The sequence below is a fragment of the Stenella coeruleoalba genome (genome assembly GCF_951394435.1).
Source record: "Stenella coeruleoalba genome assembly, chromosome: 17".
NCBI classification, from domain to species: domain Eukaryota; kingdom Metazoa; phylum Chordata; class Mammalia; order Artiodactyla; family Delphinidae; genus Stenella; species Stenella coeruleoalba.
In genome coordinates this window covers 45,103,676-45,126,950 of record NC_137163.1, presented here as the reverse complement: position 1 = coordinate 45,126,950, position 23,275 = coordinate 45,103,676, and the positions used below count along the sequence as shown (strand labels likewise).

General features: G+C 39.6%; 1 protein-coding gene across 4 annotated transcripts in view; it reads left to right on the top strand.

Moving 5' to 3' along the window:
* The first annotated feature begins 364 nt into the window (after nucleotides 1–364).
* Nucleotides 365–23,275, top strand: part of LOC307175802 (uncharacterized protein) — a 25,221-nt gene continuing 2,310 nt past the window's right edge. The window contains exons 1-4 of one of the 4 annotated variants that reach the window (XM_079901341.1): nucleotides 365–2,476; nucleotides 10,342–10,476; nucleotides 12,492–12,539; nucleotides 18,823–23,262. In XM_079901341.1, coding sequence (XP_079757467.1) covers nucleotides 2,382–2,476; nucleotides 10,342–10,476; nucleotides 12,492–12,539; nucleotides 18,823–18,838 — 294 coding nt within the window. In that variant the 5' untranslated portion in view covers nucleotides 365–2,381 and the 3' untranslated portion in view covers nucleotides 18,839–23,262. Of the gene's footprint in view, nucleotides 2,477–10,341; nucleotides 23,263–23,275 lie in introns of those variants that run through there. The other 3 variants (XR_013824488.1, XM_079901340.1, XM_079901339.1) reach the window with 3 other exon arrangements.

Here is a 23,275-nt window from a genome sequence, read left to right as displayed (position 1 = left end):
AACAACCTTCCAAAACAGAAAGCACCAGACCGAGACAAGTTCACTGGTAAAATCTACCAAACCTATAAGGAAGAAAGTATACCAATTATTACATCTACGTCTCTTTCAGAAGACAGAAGCAGAGGGAATTCTTCCTAACTCATTCCATAAGGCCACCAGCACCCAGAAAAAACCCCATGCATATATGGTCAACAAATATTTGACATGGGAACTAAGAATACCCAATGGGGAAAGGTAGTCTCTTCAACAAATGGTGTTGGGAAAACTGAATACCAAAAGCAAAAGAATGAAATTGAACTTCTATCTTATACCACTCACAAAAATTAACTTGAAATGGATTAAGGACTTGAACATAAGACCTGAAACTGTAAAAACCTAGAAGAAAACAGAGAGAATAAGCTCCTTGATATTGGTCTTGGTAGCAATTTCTTGCATATGACACCAAAAGCACAAGACAAGGATGAACCAATTGCCCCTAAGTTGTTGAACACTATGTGTAGGTTGTGACAAAAATTCATATGGCAAAAAATTACTCATTTTTTGAAATAAACCTGCTTTAGAATTCAAAATGTCATCAGGAAAGGGCAGTCAAACTAAACAAAAAATTCTCAGTTTCTTTCCTAAAAATGTAACTATTTGGAATCCAACTCTGATTTTACAACTTCAAATTACCTCTATGCTTTAAAACCATTCTCCCGGAGAAAGGGAGGTTTAATGTATGTTGATATCCCACGTGCTTCTGAGTGTTCAAAAATCTACAAACATTTTGGACACCGATAGCAGCATATGATGAATTTATAGATGCAAAGGCTTGATTGATAAATAAGCTGGTCTACAAAACAAACCTGCTTTGGAGAACTAGAAACAAAGTCCTACAAGTCAAAAAGCTTGTTGTTGTTAGTAAGTAAAGAAAGGCTTTAGTTGAGAGGATATTTAGCTTGATGTCATCACATTGGAATGACACCAAGAATCAAGAATTGTGAACTTGATAAGAGCAAGTCAAAATGATGTCATCTTTGCCTTAGTTTTATAACTACATAAAAGAAAAGGATGTTCTAAAGGTCGCAGTCTGTTCATATAAGCATAATTGGAAAAGAAGAGTGAAAGAGTAAAAATATCCTACTGTGTAACGGGAAAAAAAGAAACATCACCGTTATTTTATTAAATATAGAATATTATCCAAGTCCTAGTGCATTTACATTCTCCTTTTGCAGTCTTACACATATGTATTTTAAGAATCTTAAGAACATGCAATGTAACAGAAAATTCAATATCCAATAAACAGTTGAAAATATAGCTCATAAATTCTGTATCAGAGGGCAGAAACACTATAAACATATTGATATACCTTTTTCTATTAGTAATACAATACTATTTTGGTTTTGTTCAAACAACAGCATTTATGTAACTGGAAAGTAAATAATACAGAAAAAATACATCATTTCAAATAAACACCGATTTTTCATATTTTATGTTAAAAGTAGTAATTTTGTGAGTAATTACTATCTATTGCATGATGGCTCTTGTCATGTGTGGCTGTGTCCTGTGTTACCTTTGTAAGCCTGCCAGTCTTGAGCCCTCCCCAGGACCCTGAAGGCGGAGGCTTTCATCAGGAGACACAAGCCCCACCTCATAGCAAGCCCCGCCCCCTGAACACCAGCTTTTCCCTGACAGGCCCTGCCTCCGAAGTGTACAAGTTCCGTCCTTCGTGAACCAGATAGGCCGGTGCCGTGTAGTCTCGGAGGAGGACTCGCCTTTTCCGGTTCAGGTTGTCACGGCGCCCGGGCTTGCCTCGTTTTTTCCGGTCTCAGTCCGGCGTGGCAGGGTAGACAAGCCGCCTTTAGCCCTTTCAAGCCCTTTCTGTCATGGCGGCGCCCAGCCTCTTTTTCCGGCAGCAACCTGTCATGGCGTCTCCCTGAGTAGCCACTTCCGGATCCAGCCCACTACGTGTCCCCAGCTGTTCTGATTCCGCGATGCTCTGGTGGCGCCCAAGGCTCAGCGGAAGTAAAACGTCAGAAGTGAGGCGGTGCCTATGCGGAAACCAGCGCGGCTCTGGGAAAGACGGGGGCGATGTTGGCTGGGCCTGGGGGCAGCGGCCTGTCTTGAGGGGCTCGGCCTTGCTAGACCTGGCCCACCCCGTCGAGCAGCCCAAGCCCAGGTTGCAGCCGCGTACCCTCTTTGCCGCGCGCGCGCGCGCGCGCGCGCTCCTTGCTGCTGGACCTGCACTCACAGTGAGTGAGTTGGTCGCCGCCCTGTGGCCGAACCGGTGGCTGGCGCTGCTGCGGCGCCTCACGGTGCTGCCGTTCGAGGGGCTGCTCTACCTGGCCTGGCTGGGCGCCGCGGCAGCTAGGGCTGGCAGCTGGACGTAGGTCCCCGAGGCCATGTGGCTCGTGCTCGCCACCATGTGCCTCGCGCTCTCACCGTTCTCTCGGCGCATTGGTACGAGCACGCGCAGTGCGCGCTCAGCTGCACCCCGGTAAGTGCTTGCGCACGAGCACAATCCCTAGCAAGGTCGGGCTTTGCCACTGCGCTGTGTCCGTCCCCAACCCTGCCTGGTCCTGGCATTTTCTGGGCCTAGGTCTCCAGCGGTGCTCTCCACCCTTTTGCGCTGGCTAAATCCCGACCCCACTGCTGACTTGCTGTGCCACCCTGGCGCCGGTTACTTCCCTTCTCTGGAATTCCTTCCTGGTGTGGTCATTTAGATTCGATAGTTTAGCGCTGGGCCCGGTATATGTTGCTGTTTGATAGGATTTGTTAATGCTAGGTCCCATGTTAGCGGGTACTTGGTTTTTCCTGGAAGCGGCCCTGTTTTCTTTGTAGTCTTATCTCCTATCTTGCTTTTCAAATTGTGAGGCTAGACCTGCAGGGTAGGTTTCTCTATCTATGAAACTTGGTTTGAGTATTGAGCATTAGTCCTACTGTACAATGCTCAGAGGCTCACCCTTTCATTCCCCCATCCTGTGTGGACCAAAGGTAGTTTTAAATGCAGTTAATGCAGCGTTTAGGAGGAGCAGGAGCTATTTGTGAGCAAGTGACTTAACTGCTTGGAGTCTTCATGCCTTTCTGCAAGACGAGAGTGATTTAGTTAAGACTGCCATCAGGATACAACAGCAAGATAGTGCATGTGACCTTTAGCCCTGAAATATGGATGAGTGAGAGTTGCCTTGGGTCAGCAGTTGATATCAGGCCCTCTGGGTCTGCCTCAGATGACACCACCAGGTTTGGAGCCATGAGCACTGAGTTCAGCCTTTAGTCAGCCTCCCCTCAGATCCCAGGCATGTGTTTGCTGAAAGAAGAGGGAAAGGAAACAGCACCAAGGGCTGCAGAAAGACAGGAATCCCTCACCCCCTCAAAAGTGGACTGAATCCTCTTTCTCTTCCGAGAGAGTGAAATCTCCCTTATCCCAGCAAGCCTTATCCCTGGGGAGGGGCTCAAACTTCTGGGCTTGGTGGCTTCAAGTCAGTACAATGAAAGACCCCAGCAAGGGACAAAAGAATGGAGGGGAGTTGTGGGGGGGCGCCGCCTGTTGGCCTGCAAATAAAAAGTATGACTGTTAACCTTCTCTCCAAGGATGAAGAACAAAGAAGAGCTAATCAGCTGTGAGGTTAGGACAGGAAGATCTGGGTTTGCATCAGGGATCTTAGCCAGGGTCCTTAGTGAGAACTGTAACACATACCTCAGAGTACCATTGTGATTATTCTGCAAACGGCCTGCCGTGGGGCTGGCCCCATGTAGTGCTTTGCACTTTTCTTTCATAGGTTACCAGAGTTTGTAAATTTGTCTATTTTCATTATTTTCTGCTTGCTTTGGTGGCCCATGAACTCTCAGAGGGGCAGGGCCTTGCTTCTCAGGATCAGGGCTGTGCCTCCCCTCCTACCCCCATCCCCCAAACACCCATGGCAGCAGAGGGTGGGGTGGATGCATCTCACAGGATTGAGGGAGCACTAATTGAACTCCATTCAATGCCTCCATATGTTAGGTGCTTGGGAAATAGCAGTGAACAAAACAGACAAACCCATGGCTTTTATGGTGTTAGTGGGGAAGATAGAACTCATAGTCAGCAGTCAATGCTAAAGAGAGAAAATCAGGACAAGGATAGGAATGTTGTGAGGGAACTTTAGATGGAGCATCCAGGGGCAACTACCTGAGAAGGCGACCTTTGAGCAAAGGCCTGAAGCCAATTGTGTGACTGTTCCAGGTGGAGAAAACAGAACATGCCAAGCCCCTTAGCTGAGTTAAGAACAATCCTCAAGTCTCATTGTCTGTCATTACTTAAGGACATAAGGAAGAATAGTGATGGGTTGGGGGCAAGAGGCAGCAGGCCAGGTGGCCTGTGACAGGGCTCATGTGGATTGAGAGCAAACCTCATCCCAGGTATTGTTCTTCCTGTTTGAGTTCATGTCATCAGCAGAGCTCTGGGCATTGGGTGTTATTTGTGACCCCAGCTTTGATATAAGCTGGACCAGAGGCATGGTGAGGTGTCCAGCATGGTGCTGTCCCTTGGCCCAGTGACAGACTGGGGAATGACCAAACCAACACCTAGAGCCCAGAACATGTTCCAGAACATGTCCCGAGAGCTGCAGCCCCAGCAGCCTCCCCATTGGGGATCATGGAGCTGGGCTTGAGAAGGGTTCAGCAGCAGCACTTTGCCTCTCAAAGGAGTAGGACCCCAGCAAAGTGAGCTTCATGAAGGTGGTGCCAACTGCCAACAATGGTTCCACTGAGGTTGTGGCCCTGCACATCAATGAGGTAGGGACTGCCTGCCAGACCCCCCTGGCATGGGCTTGAGTGGGATTCCCAGGCACTGAACCCCCAGGCCAGGGGCCTCTGCCACAGCCTTCTCCCACAGGGCAAAGATGGACAGGAGATCTCCATGCCATGGAGAAGAAGCAATCCCTCCACAAGGCCTTTCCCTTGGGAAACGTGTTCTCATACTACCAGAGCAACAGAGAAGTTCAGGAAAACTCAGAGGTCTGTGAAGCTGAGTAGTTTGAGAGCAACAAGTGAGTCCTGACATCCCCATGAGTCGCCCCTGCTGACAGTGGCTCCTTTCCCATTTGTGCTTTGTTGCACTCCTGAGTTGGGGTGCCTGGGAAGTGATTTGAAGACATCCACCTTTCCAACAGAACATCTCAGGTGAATGTGGTGGGCACCCTTTGAGAAATGTGCTCTAGTCTACTCTCCCCCGAACTTGCCTGCTGACAGGAAAGGCTGGGAGCCCTTTCCCTTGGCATGTGTACTCTTCATTGGAACCTGGCACTTGAGAGTTGGCTGCTCATTCTGGTCTTGTTGTTTTTGTAACTCTCCTCTTCATTTCAAATTCTTTGTTTAAATATTAAGTTTTCACCATTTGTCTCATATATATCCCAGCACTTTATGAGTGATGATGAAAAAGATGTTGGTGATCAGGATAGCTCTTATTTGTACCAGGTAGAATGCAGATGCTCTGTATGTGCTTCTCCTTTAATCTTCACCAAAACCACCAGTGCTGACACAAGGCTGGGAGGGGAGAGGGCTGGGCTTCAGAGCCCCCATCCTGGTCATGGTAGCACTCATCCTCAACCCCAAAACCTTCAGAAACTCGAAAATCTTTTCCTGACCTAATTGCTTTTCAAAAATTACAAATATGTTACCACAACTGGCAATCTAATAGGAAGATTTGTAAGAAATATTTACTGATCCTCCGTTATCCACCCAGGTCAGCCATGGTGGCAGCCTGGGATATCCCTTTTCACACCATCCTTGCTCATGCAATGGCACCTCACACAATACAGGGGCTCCTATAGTCGTGATTTCTAAATTGCCTCTCCTAAACATAGTTATTAAATTTGCCCAAGTTTTCAGAAACCCTTTTGATTTTCCAGTATTTTCCCAGCATATCCCTCTTAGTGCCGTTTTCACACTGCCTCTCTCCCCACACCTCTTTTTTCCACTTAAAGATTAAAAAATAGCTTAAGTAGATTTTTCAGAGTTATCCCAACACTTAGAACATAGTTTGCACACCAGAATGTTTAATGAATGTTGCACAATCCTATGGAGGATATTTAATCTCAATATCTGCACCAATGGTATACATGTCTCATTCCTTAGAGTCTGTGAAGGAAAAAGTCATTCTGATAAAATCTCCAAACTTCCTATTAAGACATCTTCAGACTTGTCATGTAAATGTCTAATGGAAAGGACTGGAAGGCCCCCTAGATTTTATAATTGTTTCTTGTTCTTGTTATTGGACCCACACTGCTACCATTCACCTGAAATGTCTGTCAGATGGTATTTGTGAATTTGATATTTATGTTTTTCATGACATTTCTGCATTACTGCTCTTGAATGATTAAATTTTTGGATTTTTACCTACTTGGCTTTCAAAATACATTATGGATCATTCACATTTCTTAGTCTTAATTATGATTTTGGTATTTTATATCAAAAGCTAGTCCATTTACCTTAAACAAAATGATGTGATCTCAGAAATTCTTTTAATTGGGAAACTGATTTGCATGAGGTGAGGTACTTCTGGTCAACTCAGATACACACTTGTTAAGTTAGTCGATTCTGTAATAACAATTAACTTGTCTAATCTGAAAATCAGTAACATTTCTCCACTCAGCCTCCACTGTTTAGACAAATATATCAAAAGAATCTGGAAATATTGGTTCCCAGACAAAGCAATAAGATTGCTTCTTATTTTTAATAGAGAAGTCTACTCTACTGAGTTCATGAAAGACAGTGTCTTCTAATCAGCATTCACCACTTCCTTTGCCAGGAAATTTCATTTCCTGTCCATCATTTCAAATGGACATTTTTTGGTAAAGCCATTTAATGTATATAGACATAGTGGCCTCTCTGGAGTAGGATTAGCCAACATAGAGCTACTGTTGCTATTTTTAATCTGTAACTGCTACTGCTGATGAGTTGAACTGAGGAAGGGGATCATGGGTAAGGATGGAGCTGCCCTGGTTGATTCTCACCTGTCTGGCACACAGCTCATGAATGCATATTAAAGCACACCAAGTGCATCTTTAACCTCCCTAATTTGTGGGAATTTTATTGTGACCTTCCAGCTCTGCTGCACACAGTGATTTTACTTCATACCTAGTCCCCCAAGTCCTCTGCCTGACTCTTCACTCTCTGGAATCCTGCTTCTCTGGAAACACCAGGCTCCAAAATGGACCAACCAGGCCTACTGCAAGCTCCTTTATTTGACCTTACTATTGATAATTTAGGATTTCCATCTGTTAGAAAACAGGTTTAAGTCTGATTTGTAGGTAAACTAGGTAGCAGTTAAAGATGAGTCCTGGGTTGTAAACAAGTCTCTTGGTGCCTCCCTCCGCTGCCCCCTGCCCCCCAAATAGCACAATGTTTAAAATGCAGCTTGTGCTCAATAAATACATATTAAATGAACAGTAACAAAAATAATAATTTGAAATCCCCAAGAGATTGAAAAGGTTGCTCTTAATGTGGAAAATGTCTTTTAAAGTAATGAGGGAGCCTGACCACAGGCAACACAATGATGTGTAACTGGGAGGAACAGAAGCTCTCATAGGTCCCAAATCTTTGGCATACTATATGTATGTTATTAAGAAGCAAGAAGATACAATTTGCTAGAGATTGTGCTTTTCCCCAAATAATGGTGTGCAGAAAAACTTCACTGCTTACTAATCCAATGTAGTTTACTCCATTTTCTTAATTTGTGATTGTTGCATAACAGAAGGAAATTTCAGTCTTATTGAAGTTTCTGTCCTCCAGGAAAGAAAAATGAGGCAGAGGAACAGCCACCCTAAATAGCTGGTGGGAGATATAAGGCTGATTTGATTTTTTTGAATGGTGCTTACGGAGTTTTGTTAAATCTAAACCATGACGTTTTGGTTTCAAACAACCAATAAATACAGTGCCTCCCTTTGATGTCTTTCTACCTTGCCTAGGCCCTGCCCCTGCTGACCCTGCCTTTACTGTCATCAAGACCTGTAGTCCCTCTGTTGCCTCTTGGTCTCCTAAGCCATCAGAGCCTTTCTGACCACACTTAGTTCCCTTGTTACTTATTAACTATGTGTCTTAGGCAAATGGTTTACCACTCTGAGGTTTAGTTTCCAAATCTGTAAAACAGATAAATATAATATCTATGTCAGACAGATTGGGAGAATCACTTTATCCTATGGAGTAAAAGGCCACCTTTAATGCCTTGCACAAGCACCTTATAATTCCTCACCTCATTGGCCTCCAGCCCTTGCCAATCCCAGGGAGAAATTAGCCCTCTTGCTTTCTCTGCTCCTGCTTACGTTGTCTACAGCTCCCTAGCATCTGAAACTTTTCTGTAGGCATTCCCCAAGGGTAGAAGAAAATGAACAGTTACATGTAGCAGTCCTGAGAGTGTTGGGGGTTACAATCAAGAGCAGCTTACCACAAGCACTTAATTTGTTTGAAGTTTCTCATTTATCTTAAAAAATTTACCCTGATTTTCATTCTGTCTATATTAAAATATTTTTAAAACATTCAGTTAAGCACTTAAAATTTCATTCAAATGTTTCAAGTAAAACTGATACTAGAGGAAGATGTTGTTATTCCTACAGCTTTGTTTATTGTAGGCACACAGCTGATAGACCCAAGGGTACCTGAATTTGCAAAGCATAGCCTAGCTGATTGTTCTATTACAGACTTGTAAGATATGCAGTCTCAACCCAGCCTTCATTCCACTCAACAATTTTTTCAGTCATTAATTGACTTTCTGTCATATTCACAAATATTATCCTGAACATTTCCCCTCTTTGAACTCTAGTCTCCTTCCTATCTTACTCACTGAAACAATAGATGCCATCTGACATCCCTCAATTTCCATTTCCAAATTTAACAAATTAGCACTTAGTCCCACTTTTCCCTTTTCTAAGTTCATGAACGTCCCTCTCCTCTGTTACAGTTTAACCTCCCATGAGCCCTCTTGCCTCTTACGACCTTGTGCTTCTATCCTCCTTCTTTCTTTTGTTTTTTCAGTTTCTTTCCCTAATTGTTCCCAAATGCTTCTAGCCCAAGCATTTGCCCCGTAACCTAAGTTTGCCCAACTTCTCTGCCCACTAGGCAAGTCTCTGTTCTTTTGCTCCATAGTATTTCTAGATTTCCACCGAGATTTGGAGTATGTACAATGAATTATGAAAAGGACTCATCACCAACCCAGGGCATGCAGTTTCCTCTCTAAGGTCAATAATTGTTTTTCAATTTGTGCAAGAAAAACAGCACCCAATTGGTTAAGAATTATAAAGAAGTGATTTTTTTTTTTTTTTTTTTTGGGCCACACTGTGTGACATGCAGGATCTTAGTTCCTCAACCAGGGATCAAACCCATCCCCCCTGCATTGGAAGCACAGTCTTAACCACTGGACAGCCAGGGAAGTCCAGTGATTTTTAACTGATAGTTTCAAATATGACCAAAATCCCTTTTTTTTTTTTTTTTCGGTACGCGGGCCTCTCACTGTTGTGGCCTCTCCTGTTGCGGAGCACAGGCTCCGAACGTGCAGGCTCAGCTGCCATGGCTCACGGGCCCAGCCGCTCCGCGGCATGTGGGATCTTCCCGGACCGGGGAGCGAACCCGTGTCCCCTGCATCGGCAGGCGGACTCTCAACCACTGCGCCACCAGGGAAGCCCCCCAAATCCCATTTAAATCAAAATGTTCCTATTAGAAAGCTTTAGGTAACAGTAAATCTTCACCTATTTGAAATATTAAGGAAAAAACTTTAAAGGATTTATAGGATTTTCAATCAGTAATTTCTGAATTATACAAAGCAACTCCTGGTCAAAATTGGAAGACTTACTGGAGTACTGTGTCTTTAAAACAGGAACACTTGCCACAAAGAACAAAATAGCATCTTGCTCTAAGTCATTTTAAATAAAGCCAGAAAACATCTTTAAGTTTTCTTTTCCTGGGTATGTTGTTCAATGAATTATTAGCCTTGCTGAGATGAACCAGATCGATGGGACCCTGAAATCACCATGGTTAAGTAAAAAGTGGCTTTTAGGTGCTTTTGGATGAGCTCCAGGGAGGAGTCAGAAATCTGAGCAGTAGCAGAACTGGGTCATGAGCCTAAGAATCTGTCTAAAATGTACACTGTGCCAATTCCTGATCATTGGCTTCACTTTCTTGAGAGTGAAATTTGAAAAGGAAAGTAGCTGAATCCAAAGGTCTTTCATGTCGTCTATTTAGAAGAAGAAGTTATCAATATAAATTCATATGAGCCACAGAAAGAGTAGTAATATTCTAATGGTTTTACATGGTAAACACAAAAATAACTATAATAAGTGTGCATATTTATTTGACATTCTTTGATAATTTTTCATTTCTTTCACCTTTGCATAGGGCTATTTGGCATTTTCTAGACTTATTTCACCCAGATACTAGAAATAAGCAGCTACACAGACCTGGTGTACAAGAAATAAGATCTAATCTACAAAATAAATTTGCATTCTGCAGCCTGACCCTCAGCACTAAAAGGTAAGTGGGGGGAGGAGGGGGCATAGTCAAGGACACTCAAGAACTCTTCCTACTATTTCTTTTAAGCATAGGACCCCCAGCTGTATTATGCCAGCTGAACAAAGAATATTAAAAGGCAAAGTTTGTGGCTCACATTAATTAACACATTTATTGAAAAGAAGGGTTGCATATTTTTTTGAAGTTGTATTACAGGGCTTCCAGCCCCTTATTAGTAAAACTGAGTGGAATCTCTAAGGGAGTTATTTTCTGAAAGACATTGATAAAGAAGATGGTAACATTTCAAGTATTTGGGGCCCATTCCATTTAAGGTTAAAAATATGTGTTCATTGGTTTCCTATGGTTGCTATAATGAATTAACACACACTTGGTGCTTAAAACAATATACATTTACTTAGAATTCTGGAAGTCAGAAGTCTGAAATTTGGTTTCACTGGGCTGAAGTCAACATGTAAACAGGACTGTACTCCCTTTTGGAAACTCTGGGTGGAAGAATCCCTTTCCTTGTCTTCTCTGTTGCTAGAGCTTCATAGCATCATCAGATCCATCACATCACCTGATCCTTTGCAATCAAATCTCCCTCTGTCTCTTTTAAAGACAGTTGTAATAATATTTATGACCCACCCAGATAATCCAGGATAATCTGTGTCAAAATCCTTAATCATAACTGCAAAGTCCCTTTTACTGTATAAGGTAACATTCACAGTCTCAGGGATTAGGAAATGGACATAATTTGTCATTATTCAGGCTACTACAATGAGTGTCAATTTAAGTTGCTTGACTTAAATACTATAATGTAAGCTAAAAGAAAGAAGGCATAGTGTGGTGGCCAGACCCATATGCCCCGCAGATGCTAAGACCCTCTTGTCATTGTCCATTATGTGAGCCTAGAGCTGTTGAAATTTCTCCATAGAGCAAATTCAGACCTTAAATTACTTTGACTTCAGATCTCCAGCTTTGTAAAGGGGCAAGACAACTGGGTCACACCAGGGACAATATCAATCGTTCTGAGATGCTGAGAAGAAATCAGAAGGCATACTTACAGCTGATTCCAAGTAGACACAATTATCCACCCTCTCCTAAAAGACCTTGTATCCAGAGATAAGCTGCCATCAACAGCACTATGGAGGGGAAGAATAAGTGACATTAGTGAAATGACAAGGATGACTGTAAAGGGGGCAAGACATTTTGTGAAAAGCCAGAAATACTCTCCTAAAGAAGAAAAATGACAATATTGATCTGGAGATTTCCGAACTGGGCAGGGACAATGATTGAGTTAGCAATAGCAATGATTCTTTGGAAAGGCTGGGTAGGAACACTTGAAATTCCAACAGACCTAAGTTTGAATACCACTCCGCCATTCATCAGCTGGGTTACCTTGAACAAATTACTTAACGTTTCAGATCCTCTGTTTCCTTACCTTAAAGCAAGATTTAAAAAAAAAACCTATTTCATACTGTTATTGTGAACATGACATGAGATCATAAATTATCTGAGTGCCTGGAACTCATGGCTGCTCATGGAGCCCTAGGTACAGATGCAGTAGTAGCTGAAGGAGAGGGGGTATGACATAGAGCTATGACACAGCTTATGAACATTGAGCTACATGCAGTGACTGTAAACATCCACCTACTTTGCCAGCTGCTTGGATATGTTGGTTGATGTGCCCTGGCATACTGCCGTGCATCATCTGGAGAATTACTAAGGTTAAGGTGAATTCTTGAATTTCATGCTATGCTCTCTGCACACATGTTCTGTGGCATCACTGTCGATGCTCTGTATTTCTGGACTTCTTGTGTCTTTGGCTTAATGGGCTTCAGTGCAGGGATGCAAGCTGCAGTTTGTATCACCAGACTCAGACCTCATTGATATTTGGTATTGACTCATTGACTCGCTTCATTTTGACATCAAGACACCTGCTTACTTGCAGCTCTGCTGCCACAATTATCATTCAACTTCCCTGCTTAGGCTTTTGCCACCATCAGTCCTCCTCTTAACTGTTTTTTGTTTCTTCCTAGGACATTAATATACTACCTCTGCTTGTTTCAGTTTTTACAAAAAAAAAGGTGAGCCTTTTCTAGACATCATGAACCAATCACAGAAAGTAATGTTATTGATGAACTGATGAAACACCATATGGGAAAAATCTTTGTGTCTTTGATGCTTTCTCTTGTATAAGAGTTTTCCTGGATCTCAAAGGGATGATTCCATGCCCATACCCCCCCACCCCAACACTTTTTTCCTAATTAATAGCTATTCAGTACTCGGCTACCCAAACGCTGTTTTCCAGCTAGTAATTCTAATTTTTCTGACACTGTCACAAATTATGACTAACTTCTAGAGGGCATATGCTATCATTTTGTTTAAAAATTGATTTTTCTTTCCTGAAAGGCTTTGAAACTACTTACGAATTACATTCAGATGAGACAAGTAAGGATACAACAAGAGAAAACATCTAAAGGATGTTTTGCAAATGTTTTCATTTCAGGAGTAGATGTTTTCAGATACACATGTTCAGTTTGGGGCAATACACTTGGTTCCAAGCTTTCTGGGTGCTAGAGTAAGAAGAGAAGCACATTGAGGTACTATTAAAAAGGAAAACATAAAAGCATACTAAGGCAAAACTTCTTGCAACTAAATCCACATGGGAATTCATTATAATAGTCTTTATCATAGTGTGTGGCTATTTTAACAATAGTTTTATAAAATATAAAGGATTATTTAAAAGCGTTTTTCATATCAACCCTCTGAAGGCATAGAGACATATATTTCATCCTAAATCAATGAAGATCTTTCTTGAAGGACCATGTATAAGTTTCCTAGGGCTGTCATAATAAAGCACCACAAACTAGGCTGCTCAAACAGAAATTTATTGTCAGAAGTTTGATATCAAGGATATTGGCAGGATTGGTTTCTTATGAAGGCTGTGAGGGATAATCTTCATGTGTTTCTTCTAGCTTCTGGTGGTTTGCAGGAAATCTGGCATTTCTTGACTTGTAGATGTATCACCTCCAACTGACTTCGTGTTCACGTGGTATTACCCTTGTGTGCATGTCTCTGTGTCCAAATTTCCCCTTTTTACAAGGACACGAGTTTGTGTTGGATTAGAAGCCCGCCTTACTGCAATATGACCTCATTTTATCTTAATTAATTACATGTGCAATGACTGTTACTAAATAAGGTCACATTCTGAGGTTACTGGAGGTTAGATCTTCAACATATAAATTTGTAGGAGACATAGTTCAACCTATAATAGACCTAGATGATGTGGGATAAATATTTTAGTTGCAAACAACCTGTCCCAACACAGATTCAGACCTAGGACATTTCATTGAATAGACTGTAGCATTGTCCAATGTCATAAGCAAACTTTGTGAAGTCCAGGATCATATTTAATTCCTGACCAAGCTGTCTGTTGTCTACTTGTGTGCAGAAAGTCTTTGCTATTGAAAACCTAATGAATCAAAGTCTAACTATGAGAGATTCTGAAGTCTTTTTTTAGTAGTGATGATTCAGTGGATACATTCATGCTCTTTTCCTTGAAGCTGTAACTCAATACCCCAAGATTGTTTGTAAGCTTCTCTAACCTACTGAATCTTACCAGATGTCCTAAAAATATATGTCACTAGGGCACGTGAAAGAGTAGGACTACATCTAGGTGCAGTTACCACCACTATCAGGAAGAGTAACTGTTTTATGACCTCCTGACATTTTCTTCATAAGATAGTATTATTATTGTGGGAGAAGAAAGATAATCCAGTCCTTCCAGGAATTCTAGGAGGACCACATATTTCCTCTCTGAGAAGTTTTTTAAAAAAATGATGTCTGACTTCTAGGCCATTTCTAAAGCTAGAAGACAAGGTAACCAGGAAATAACAAATAATCGGGCAATGGGTGAATAGATAAAACAGACAAAAAAAAAAAAAAAGTCCTCGTGAAGTACTCAGTGTTGTGGAAAGTACTATAGTGTAGTGATTTAAAGCAGGGTTGTTGCCAGAATCTGACATTATTATTTTCACACTGCTGCCACTATTGTAATCATAACCATTGTATCAACATAATGTTCTAATTTTCTTCTTAAAAAGAAGAAAGCATATTCTTTTCAAAAATATGTTCAGGGGAAGCCAGATATTCCCTGTGCTCTTCTGTAGCTGTATGTCTAGTTGAAGCTTCAGGTTTTAAATTTAAGTAGACCTGGACTGAATCCTGTCCCTACCATTTATAACAAGTGACTTTCACAACTTCAGGTTTCTTAGCTGAAAAACGGGTGTAAATACCCATTTTCTATCCTGTTAGATCGTTAGCATAGTTCCTGCACATAGCAAATGCCAATATATTTCAGGAATTATTATTTTGAGCAACTTCCTCTTCTCTAAAATAAAGAAAAATTCTAACTGTTGCAGAGGCTACTGGCCCTATTTTATTGGTGGAGAATATAGGGGGTATGTCTTCACATCAAAATTAATATTTAATTAAAACTTTTTTGGTACATAACTAATATCTCTTGCACTCAAGCAACCTGAGCGTTCTTGTTAAACATTTATTAGCAGGCAAAAAGTTATGCTAAGAAACTAAACCTTTAGAGAATTTTCTGTTTAGGGAATATACTATTCTGACTCATTATGGTAATATCTTACTCTTTAGCCAAGTAAACAGTAAACAACTCATAGAAATAAGTGAGAAAATTATTAAACATATGCTAGAATATTATATGGAAAGACTTGTGAATGTTTTATGTATTTCTACATAAGTTTATTGCTTTGACAATATTTTCCCTGAGGTGCTACATATATAATGCCATGACAGCATATCTCCATTTTATAAGGAGTTCAGCTGTAAGCATGAAACAAGGATTGCCTTGGTTAGAACGTTATGTATAGGCTTTTTTATTTAAGAGAAAACATTTTTATGTGATATTCCTTGTCTTCACTACAGTCACTGGTTTAGAGAGAGGTTTTAATCTAGCCATAATTTGGATTGACAGTTTACTCTGTTAAACCCTGGCATGTAATCTGAAAAAAGTGTTGAATACAGTATATGATATACTGACTTCTCCTTGTTTAAGTACAACTTTCTGAGAGTTTCACAGAAAGGTACTTTTTTTACTTCATTTTGATTACTAATTTTTAGGTCATATGTATTTTTATTCAAAGTTCAAATTATGGAAGCTTGACAGGAGCCAACACAAAATACAACTAAGAAGTTAATCCTTAAGATATTCTTTTATCTGTATTATTCCTCAACTAGAAATATTTGAAAGGCTCTTTTTTTTCATACCTGTTATCCAGCACTTTGCTGTATAGAGATGGCTTAGAATAAATGTGTTAGTCCCTGGTGATCTGGTGAATTTGAGGAAAAAGTAATATGACAAGGGTGGGGCAGGAAAGGGATGTAAAAGAGAGGAAGTGAGGGTTTTAGAAGTAAGAATCATAACAAATCTCAATTTTTTTTGAAAGTTTTAGTGTATAATTAAATTTTTAAAAGTATGTTCCCCAGCCATCAGTAGGGCATTCATTGAGATTTAATCCATTAATATTCCATCCTCTCTACAGCCCTTCTCTACCAGGGAAGAGGGCATTTGACATAGGAAAAATAATACACAAGGAGTTCTACAGCCTCACAATTTGAAGGAAAAAATTGTTATGGAAAGTTCAGAAATGCTTTTTAAAATATTCTAGATTCTGAAACTCAAAAATGTCAAATCCTTGTGAACATCAAGTTGTCATGCCAATGGCAGAGTAAAGAGCTCATTGAATTTAGGATTGTAAATACTAAAAAACTTCTTTTGGAATTATGTTGTAATTGATTATTATATAGAACACAATTGCTTAGCATAAAGTCAATATGGATATCAAAAAAACATTGGAGGGCTTTAATGAAATCTTTCATTGGCCATGGCAGAAAGACAGTATTCAGACTTGCATGGTGGAGAATTTGGTGTACCCATGCAATGTTAATGTCAGATAGGGGTCACACAGATTGCATGTGTGATTGCACAGCCATGTAATCAAGGATCAAAGACAAGATCATCAGGATATTTCATATGTCATTTTACAATATGCTGGATCCTTTTGGAAGCAGCAGTGTGGATTGCAGTGCATATTGATATAGGCTTCAGGGGATCTGCATCTAAACCCTGACTTTACCACTTAAGAGTTATATAAATTTGGACAACTCATTTAACCTCATTAAACCTCAGTTTCTTCATTGAGAAGGTGAGGATAACACTAGAGCCTTGTTTTCCATCTCATAGAATTTTTCTGAGGATTAAATGATTGCAGGTAAACTACAAAACTCTGTAAAATTTAAATGGTTGCTATTGCTACAGGAAATATTTGTCAGATTCACTTATAAAAGAACTTGATGTTTTTTACCTTTCAGTGTAAGTCCGTTTATGAAACATATGCTTATTGACTCAAGTTGGTGATCAGTTTTTTAAAATTTCACCTTAATAAAGTGCTGAATCGTTGTGCAAACATTTCAGACAAATGCCTCTGAGCATAATCATTTATAACAGTTTTCTTTAGAACTTTAAATTGAGTGCCACTGTCTATTTTGGAATGCAATGCTAACATCTTAATTTATTTTCAACTAGTAGTTAATTTCCTTTAGAATGTATATCATCAACACTACCTAGTCCTGAGAGTTTCCAGACTTTTAGAAACACATACTAGGCTGCCAAAATCTCAGGTCCTTCTGTGGCAGCTCAACTCACTGATCGTTTTCTCCTCAACATCCTACAGGACAGGAGACTAAAATCATCTGCTTAGAAATAGTTAAGTTAGATAAAATGGTCCCCCCAAAGATACTATAAATAACTATAGATTTCTTATATGACAACTGTATCCAAGTAATGAGCTATATATAAAAAAAAAAGCAAAAACTCATTTACCAACAACCCCGATTATAAAATATCTAGGAATAAACTCAAACTTTTTCAACTAACATTGTAGAAGTTTTGGATTAATAGTAATACATGATATATTATCGAATCAGAAAAGTCACTGTCAAATGATGTTTAGCTTCAGCATAGTCAAGAAATTTTTTAAAAAGGAGCTTCCTACTGTATATAAGAATGTAGTATAATGCTATAGACATTTAAAAATCTGGTACTGGTACTAGAATAGATAAATAGTAGCACAGAATAGAGAGAACAAAAACAAACTCGTATGTGTGGGAAATCATATATAACAAAGGTGACACTTAAAATCAGCTGGTCCAGTTACCCAAACAAATGATATTTGGACAGTTGGACCATTTGAAGGAAACCAGGTAGATCCCTACCCCAACCATTTAGAAAAATAAATTTCTTATGGATTAAATATCTAAATTCAATATAGTAGTATTTAATATGTATATAAGCATATTATGTATATTATATATATATATTACTGTACAAGAAAATGTGGGTGAATACTTTTATAATCTTGAAGAGAAAATGGCATTTCCAAGTATGACCTAGAACTCAGAAGACACATAGGAAATATTTGGTGATGTGATGATCTTATCTGATTATATAGAAAATTAACATTTCCATACAGTGAAAGGCAGAAAGTCCAAAGGTAAACTACATGAACCATAGCCAAGAGCAAACAGGATGGGAGAAAATACTAAGCTGCAAATCAGTAACCAAGGCAAACAACCTGAGTAGACAAATGAGCGAAAACTATGAGCAAGAAATTTATTGAAGACTACAAATGACCAATTAGTGTAGAGAAAGGTACTTGACCTCACCAGTAAAAAATAATCAAATACAACATTTCTAATGAGGCTGAGAAAAATGTCTAAGATTCTATCTGGTATTTACAAGAGATGATAAAATCTAGCACTCTCTAACACTCCAGGTATCTTTTTGGAGTACTATTTGGAAATATCTATTAAAATCTCAAATGCACGTGCCTTTTCACTCACCCAGCAACACCACATCACAGAATCCATGTTAGCACAAGAGAAGAATGATACCTCTGTAAGGCTGTCCATCTGTTACCAATGGTAACTTTTAAAAAGGGAAATAATATAAATTTCCCTTAAAGTGGTACAAATAGGTAATTTAATTATGTAATTCCAACAATGAAAAACTGAGCCCAGAGAAGGAAGATGGAAGAGATGAAGTAGGAGAGCATCTCCATAGGCTGGCATATAAAATGTCCTCAATCTATTGTTAATTTCAAAAACCAATTTATAGACTAATAGACATAATCATCATATCATAGTGCATCAAATTGTCCACAATGCACATCTTTATGAAATGAGGCTAGAGCATAAAGACTTTACTTTTTTACTTCATATCAGAGACTGCAAACTGGTGACCTGCCAGCTTGATTCAACTAGCAGATGTATTTTTTACAGAGAGAGAATGTTTTAAAGATCAAAAGAATTCATGAGAAAACCTGGACTTCCAGCTCTCTTAAAATAAGATTTGGAAACCCAGGACCCGTATTCCTGCCTGGCAACAATTGGCTTGAGCTGGATAAACGCTGCCCCCTTTAAAAGGTATGTACCCTCTCTGTGTCAGACTTGACTCATGTTGTTACCTGCCAGGTTTCCAGGGGCGTTGGAATTTGCTTCCTTTATTTCATATGCTCTTATATTCTGTGAATTTGTTACAAGTATGTATTACTCTTGCAGATAAAATGTAAGGATTAAAATTTATGATGGTATACCCTGTGAAACTTGTAATAAATTATCAAAGAATTTCAATGATAATATAGCAATAGTATTATAGGGCACTTCAATTTCTAGTAGTTATAAATCCAGCATTTTAAATTAGCTACAACAAAATTGAGACTAGCTTACCTAGAAATATCCTGAATGTTGAAATCAGATATTAAAAATAGAGCATCTGAATCCATATTTATAGAACACCTACTATAAGCAAAGAAAAATGATAGATGCTGCATAGCATACAAAAACGGAGTGTGTTATCATTCCTTTTCTTTCTAAGTCATCCATTAGGTCTAAAATAGCTAACTGGTTGTCATACATTGATACTATTTTTTCATAGTATTCATCACATAACTTATTTTATAATTCCTTACAGCACTCAGTTATTTTACAATCCTGTTGCTAAGAGAGCTTTACTACTGTTTCAGTAATCTTTTAACTATTTTTCCATCCTTCTGACTCTGCATTTCAGTATCAAATTCATCTCTAAAACATTGTTCCAATCCTGCCATTTTATTTTTAATACATATTAATTCAGCTCTATAATTTGGAAAATCAAAGCATGCCACAAGTTGATCCCAAAATGTCTAGATTTACTATTTTTCATGTACTCTGTTTTTCAGCCAGAAATGGGCTGCTGATTGTTTTCTAAACATATAATTTCAGATGTTCCATTTACTTGACTATTTTCTTCTTCCTGGAATGTCAACTCTTCCATTTTAGTTGTGGTTTAAAACCCTAGCCAGCCTTCACATCTTAGCTCAGATGCTGTCTCCACCATGAAGCCTTCTGCCGCCCCAGACAGAGATCTCTTCCTCTGAACTTCTATTGTGGTTTGCCTGGACTCCTGATACATCACACAATCAGCTGATTGGCGTCACAGTAATTAAGGCATATGTCTCCTGTATCCTTCTAAATATAAGTTCCTAAAGAGCAAGGATTGTTGTCTGCAAGCACAGAACTTTGCATACCGTTAAAAGTTTAAATTTTTCACTTGAAAAGTCATGAGATATACAAACTGATGTGAGGCAGATATGAGGAAGCAGACAGAACTGTAATGAGGAAGACAAAGCAGACTGATAGAGGTATCTTATAGGAACTTAGGCTGCATTAGGGTGCTTGTGTGGGTGATAAGAGGACTGCATCATTGCCTAGGTGTAACACATGCACCTGGTACTTCCTTGACAGGATGACAATAAGGGAACCTATTCTCAGTAATAATAACAGGGTGTTCAGCTGAAGTCAACTGAGGATTTGGAAAAAGCTGGTTTGGTACAGCCTGTGTTGAGTGGCTTAAAAATTATAGAGTGAAGAATTGCTTAAGAGACAATGTTCTTAGGAAAGCCAGTTAAAGCTTATAGGACAGAGTGTCAGGCTGGCTGTTGAAAGACTTCTGATAACTTTCTGTCATTTGAAGAGCTGTTGGTGGTTTGGAAATAAATCATGTTAAAGTAATCAGCTTTTGACTGTTATGAGTCCTCAAGGGGAAGTGACATGAAGCCTTGATAAACCTTAATAGCATGACTATGATAGATGCCATGATTTATCAGGCTACCAGATTTATCAGGTAGCTGATATGAAAACTAGTTCATACACACCCTCAGTGGCCACAGACCATGCAGTTTATTTCAGCCAGGACTAGACTTCCATAATAAGCCAGTACATATGGTATGAGGCAAAGAGTGGATGCCTGATTACCAAAGCTAAGGAGGGTGTTATAAAAGCAAAAAGGAGTTCAAATAGCCTTTTTTGGAAACATTTGGAGGATGAAGGGTTTGGCATAATGTTGAGCAGGCTGAAAGGTGGCCAGGAATCATTTCATTCATTATTCTTTTCCTAAATGGGAAGATCCTGTATCTTGAGATTAATGCATGTGAGAATAGAAACCTAGCTTTGGACTTCTGACATAAGTCAGAGCAATTAGAACACATGCCTCCAAAAATCTGCAGATGGGCAGGGACTCTGAGAGTTTCCCTCATGAGCTAACAGTGTCCCTATACTCTGCTGGAGCTAGACAAATCCAGAACTAGGATTAAACAGGGCACTTCCAAAAATCATTGAACAGGAAAGAAGTTTAATCTTTGCTCCTACAGGCAGGATTTCATTTGTTTGCTCAAGTAGCATCTGGGAGATCATTAAGAAATACCTGGATGGACAAAAGGGAACTCTTGTGCACTGTTGGTAGGAATGTAAATTGGTGCAGCCACTATGGAAACCAGTATGGAGGTTCCTCAAAAAATTAAAAATAGGGACTTTCCTGGTGGTCCAGTGGTAAAGAATCCACCTTACAGTGCACGGGACGTGGGTTCGATCCCTGGTCAGGGAACTAATCCCACATGCCGCAAGACAACTAAGCCCATGTGCGATGACTACTGAGCTCGCGCACCTCCACTAGAGAGCCTGCATGCTTGCAAACTACAGAGCCCACACACCCTGGAGCCCACGTGCTACAACTGGAGAGAGAAAACCTGCACGCTGCAATGAAGAGCCTGCGCACCACAACAAAAGATCCCGCATGCCTCAACGAAGATCCCCTGTGTCGCAACTAAGACCCAACACATCCAAAAATTTAAAAAAAGAAAATTTAAAAATAAAACTACCAGATCCAGTAATTCCACTCCTCGGTATTTATCCAAAGAAAACAAAACTAGTTCGAAAAGATACATGCACCGCTGTGTTCATTGCAGCATTATTTACAATAGCCAAAATATGGAAGCAGCCTAAGTGCCCATCCATAGATGAATGGATAAAGAGGATGTGGTGTGTGTGTGTGTGTGTGTGTGTGTGTGTGTGTGTGTGTGTGTGTATTTTCATGACTGTGTAATGAAATATTACCCAGTCATGAAAACAGAACGAAATCTTGTCATGTGCAACAACATGGATGGACCTAGGGGGTATTATGCTAAGTGAAATAAGTCAGAGAAAGACAAATACCATATGATTTCACTTACTGTGGAATCTAGAAAAAACAAATGAACAAACATAACAAAACAGAAACAGACTCATAGATACAGAGAACAAACAGGTGGTTGCCAGAGAGGAGAGGAGTGGGGAGAGGAAAGAAATAGTTGAGGAAGATTGAGAGGTATAAACATCCAGTTACAAAATAAATGAGTCACAGGGTGAAATGTACAACATGGAGAATGTAGTCAATAATAATGTAATATCTTTGTATGATAACAGGTGGTGACTAGACTTACCATGGTGATCATTTTGTAATATATGGAAATATTGAATTGTCATGTTGTACGCTGGGAACTAGCATAGTGTTGTAGGTCAATTCTACACCAAAAAATAAACAAACTTGGGAATACCCTGGTGATCCAGTGGTTAGGACTTGGTGCTTTCACTGCCAAGAACCAGGGTTCAATCCCTAGTCGGGGAACTAAGATCCCACAAGCCGTGTGGTACAGCCAATAATAATAATAATAATAATTTTAAAAAAACTCATGGAATAAGAGATCAGATTTGTGGTTACCAGAGGCGGGGGAAGGGAGAACTGAATGGAGGTGGTCAAAAGGTACAAACTTCCAGTTATAAGATAAATAAATACTGGGGATATAATGTTCAACATGATTAATTAACACTGCTGTATGTAATACATGAAAGTTGTTGAAAATAAATCCTGAGTTCTCATCTCTAGGAGAAAAGTTTTTTTCTTTTTATTTTGTGTCTATATGAGATGATAGGTGTTCACTAAACTTATTGTGGTAATCATGATGTATATAAGTCAAATTATTATGCTGTACACTTTAAACAGTGCTGTATGTTAATTATATCTCAATAAAACTGGAAGGAAAAAAAAAACCACTTGGAGCTGATCAGTGGAGATAACAAAAGTTGTACAGTTGTCCCTCTGTATCCATGGGGGATGGGTTCCAAGACCCCCAATACCAAAATCCAAGGATGCTCAAGTCCCTTTTGTATAATAGTGTACGTAGCATTTGCATATAACTTATGCACAGTTTCCATGTACTTTAAATTATCTCTAGATTACTTATAGTACCTAATACTAATATGTAAATGCTGTGTAAATAATTTAAATACAATGTAAATGCTGTGTAAATAGTTGCTGGCACACAGTAAATTCAAGTTTTGCTTTTTGGAACTTTCTTGAATTTTTCTTTTTCCTGAATGT